The following is a 3,679-nucleotide window of genomic DNA, read 5'->3' on the forward strand; positions in this document are numbered from 1 at the left end:
TTAGGAAAAAAAACCCAGGGGTGTTCAAACTTGACAGCTTTAAGACTTGTGGACTTCAACTCCCAGAATTCCTCCACTCACTCTTCATCTTGATGATGTGTGGATGGGCGGGGGGAGGAAGCTGGAACCAGTTCTAAATGGCACTGTAGATTTGTGGAACCTCTTCTATAGAAAAGGTTAAAACTGGCAGGAACCCACCCCTGTATCCCACAGTATTTAGCTTGGAAAAAAAAAATCTTAAGAGATTCTTAAGTATCAGAATAGGCTGGATCTTTCATTTCCCATTTTAGTTAATAGTTAATGCAACCACATCAGATGTAAGACCTCAATGGCAAAATAATTGCTTCAATAAATAAACAGATGAGGAAGAAGGGACTATGTAACTTTATGGCATAATGTGTGATTGAAGAGCAGGGAACACCTTCCACACTGAAATGTAGTCAAAGAGATTTGATACACAAACACACATACACATAGTTAAATGAATATACTGCTCCCAGGTCCCTCTTAAAAAGTCACACAAAAAACTGCAATGTTCATCTAGCTTTATTTCAAGAAATATTTGCTAAATTTTACTTCAATGCATAAATATTTTAGAATTTGATAGATAGCAATTTGATTCATGTAAAGAAAGATAAAATGATAGCAGGCAGTAATCTCAGGTCATTGGCCATATCTTGAAGACATCCTGGATGCTCGATGGAGATGGCATTATTTTCCATTGCGCCTATATAAATGAGATAAAATAATAACAGATGTAACAGATTAATAGAGTTGGAAGGGACCTTGTAGGTCAACTAGTTCAACCCCCCACCCAAGCAGGAAACCCTACACCATTTCTGATAAGTGGCAGCTCAATCTCTTCTTGAGAACATCCAGTGATGAAGCTCCCACATCTTCAGAAGGCAAGCTGTTCCATTGGTTGATTGTTTGCACTGTCAGAAAATTTCTCCTTATTTCTAGATTGACTCTCCTTGATCAATTTCCATCCATTATTCCTTGTCTAATCTTCAGTTGCCTTGGGAAATAGCTTGACCCTTTCCTCTCTTTGGCAGCCACTCAATATTGGAACATTGCTACCATGTCTCCCCTGATCCTTCTCTTCACTAGACTAGCCATGCCCAGTTTCTGTAACCCATTCTTCATATGTTTTACACTCCAATCCCCTAATCATCCTGGTTGGTCTTCTCGGGACTTTTTCGAGAGTCTCAACATATTTTATAGTGTGATGATCAAAACTGGATGCAGTATTCTAGGTGTGGTCTTACTAAGGTTTTATAGAATAGTATTAATACCTCACTTGATCTTGATTGCATCTCCCTGTTAATGCAATTTAGGATTGCTTTTTTGGTTGCTGCCACACACTGCTGGCTCATATTTAACTGGTTCTCCACTGACACCAATATCCCTCTCCTAGTTACTGCTATTAAGCAGTCTATATAATAGGTTGATCAAAGTAAGTTTAAGTAAATTCTGTTATCTGAACCTGAAAATTTCTCCTGCCCATCTTTCTTCCTTTGAAAGACCTGTTCCTTTTCAGGTCAATGCCTTGGAATACTTTGGAATGTAAACAAGGGTATCCAAATCTCTGGGAACTTTATTAGAGAAATGTTTACTTACGGTCGACAACATACATGACTCTGTCTACAGTCAATTTTGCCAAGGTTTTCAAAGTTTTGTAAACAGCGATGGCTAAAGCAGCGTCCTCCTCGACGATGACACCACCGCTGGGCATTACCTATGAAAAGAAAAAGAGTAGGTAGGGGAATGATAAGGAAAGATACTTCGTTAGATACTTTTTTTTTCCTTCTAAGACATCACTTTCTCCCACAGAATTGTAGGATTCCTGTGAATTCAGAAAATTCTCTCTGACTAAGGAATCCATTTCTGCTAATCTACCTTCAGCAGCCATAATATATCATATATCAACACAGGTTTTAAGCTTGGCCCAGAGCTGAATTGGCAGGTATATCTGTCTCTATAAAGGTAGTATGGAGGAAAAAATCTGATTCACACCAAAGGAAGATGTTGCGGTGATATATTTCTCTCCATTATTACTATGGATCCTTGCTTGCTAAGAAATAATCCTGAATTACCCTGGCTAGTTCTGCTGGGTGTTTTGGATGGAGAAGTTGAGTGAGAATAGTTAACTTCCTTTGAACCTCAGGATCTGGTTTACTTTTGGCTTTCTTCCTCTTCTTTTCTAATGCTGCTCGTCTCTGTTCTTAAAAGTGTTGCATTTGGAACATTTTCCTGCAATATCTTCTCTTTTTTACAAATTGAATATCAATAGATTCACTAAATAATTAACATTTAGTTTTTTATTTATTTTTATCTCATCTTTATTTCTTAAAATAACTCAAGGTGGCAAATGTATCTAATGTTCCTTCCTCCTCCCATTTCCATAAACAGCAAGTAGCAGGTTTCATGGAAAGTGAAAACTCTTTAATTTCACAGCATAGGGACAGATTTCAACATACTTTCAACTGGGGAACTGTGACCATCCTAGATCAAGCCAAGTCCAAAAGCACTACATAATTTCTGGAAGCCTGGCACTATGTCCAAATTAGCTATTTTATTACAATAATAAAACCTCCAGTTATGCTTTGTAGAGAAGAGTAAATCAATAAATTGGCTTTCCAGTCCCTCCTTGATGCTGTTTATCTCCCTGGATCTCGAGTTTAGATCCAAAGGAAAAATCAATGGCATATTCTTCAAATGTTTGAAGGCTCATGTTGTCAATAGTCGACAATGCTCAAAGCTGTTTTTTTAACATAAACTAAAAGAAGAAGTTGAAGATTATCCTGCTCTGAGTGAGATGATCTTACTTGCTTAGAAGGTAGTCAGTTATCAGTCATTTCTCAATTATCAGTAATTTAATTTCTTACCTGATTCAGACAGAAATGCAAGGAAAAGGAATGCAAACAGCAGATAAAGGGTCATCATGTTTTGATTGGTTCTGAACCAAATCTTACTCCTGGGACAGGACACAGTTCTCTATTTATGCAGTTATAATTATTGCATCACACAGCCTCAGTGAAATATTGCAACTACTGTCAAATGTTATTCACATTGTTGTATTTTCTTCTATTGAAACACTCCTGTGGGTTAACTGTTGCAAAGTCCTTGCAAGCTCAAGAATTAGTTGAATAGTTAAAAAGTTCTGCTTATATCTAAGATACTTTGGAATGATCAATGTTCAGCCTATTATTATCTGCAGAGTTGACATAATTAGTAACTTGCAAATGAATTACTTATTTGGGTAGATTAGTTATGCATGGTTGTATGAAAAGTAGCTATGATCGATTAATACTGAGAAATCTCTCTGCCTCTCTCTAACTCTTTTAATTGAACCTTGATGTAGCCACTTTAATAAACTCATTGTTTAATCACTACTTTATTCTTTTTAGTCTCTGATGTTATGCTCCTTCCAAACTCGCTTGCTGCTTTTAAAACGAGAAAGCCCAAGCAGGAGATCCTATTCAAAGATGTCCTTACTAAAGCCCATTAACTAACCTTCAACCTTTCAGGACTATACCCACATTCAAAGTCTACACAAGATATCCAGTTGCCTGAGGTTGGAGATCTTGCTGCTTCTTCTGAGCAAAATCTGTCTGCAATTCCTCAGAGGTTCTCTTCCACTATAAGAAGGAATTCTGTTTCTTTATTTTGCTGTCCT

At 37.1% G+C, this 3,679-nt stretch overlaps 1 protein-coding gene across 1 annotated transcript; it reads right to left on the bottom strand.

Annotated features, from left to right (window-relative positions):
- Positions 1-547: 547 nt before the first annotated feature.
- Positions 548-2,946, bottom strand: LOC106538153 (crotamine CRO3-like). Its single transcript, XM_014052573.2, has 4 exons — positions 2,889-2,946; positions 1,621-1,738; positions 833-839; positions 548-727 (listed from the first exon to the last, which is right to left on the bottom strand). Exons 1-4 carry the CDS (start codon positions 2,944-2,946, stop codon positions 659-661), a joined length of 252 nt encoding a protein of 83 aa, XP_013908048.2. The 3' UTR covers positions 548-658.
- Positions 2,947-3,679: the final 733 nt, after the last annotated feature.

Source organism: Thamnophis sirtalis, unplaced genomic scaffold, assembly GCF_051295495.1.
Source record: "Thamnophis sirtalis isolate CommonGarterSnake01/CBP01778 unplaced genomic scaffold, rThaSir2_p1.2 scaffold_6, whole genome shotgun sequence".
Taxonomy (NCBI): domain Eukaryota; kingdom Metazoa; phylum Chordata; class Lepidosauria; order Squamata; family Natricidae; genus Thamnophis; species Thamnophis sirtalis.

What these genes read in the sequence shown, in the direction of transcription:
- LOC106538153 (XM_014052573.2), bottom strand. Translation starts at nt 2,946, where the DNA reads ATGATGACCCTTTATCTGCTGTTTGCATTCCTTTTCCTTGCATTTCTG. An exon ending in TGCATTTCTGTCTGAATCAG is followed by an intron (nt 1,739 to 2,888) that starts GTAAGAAATTAA and finishes TTCTTTTCATAG; the next exon opens with GTAATGCCCAGCGGTGGTGT.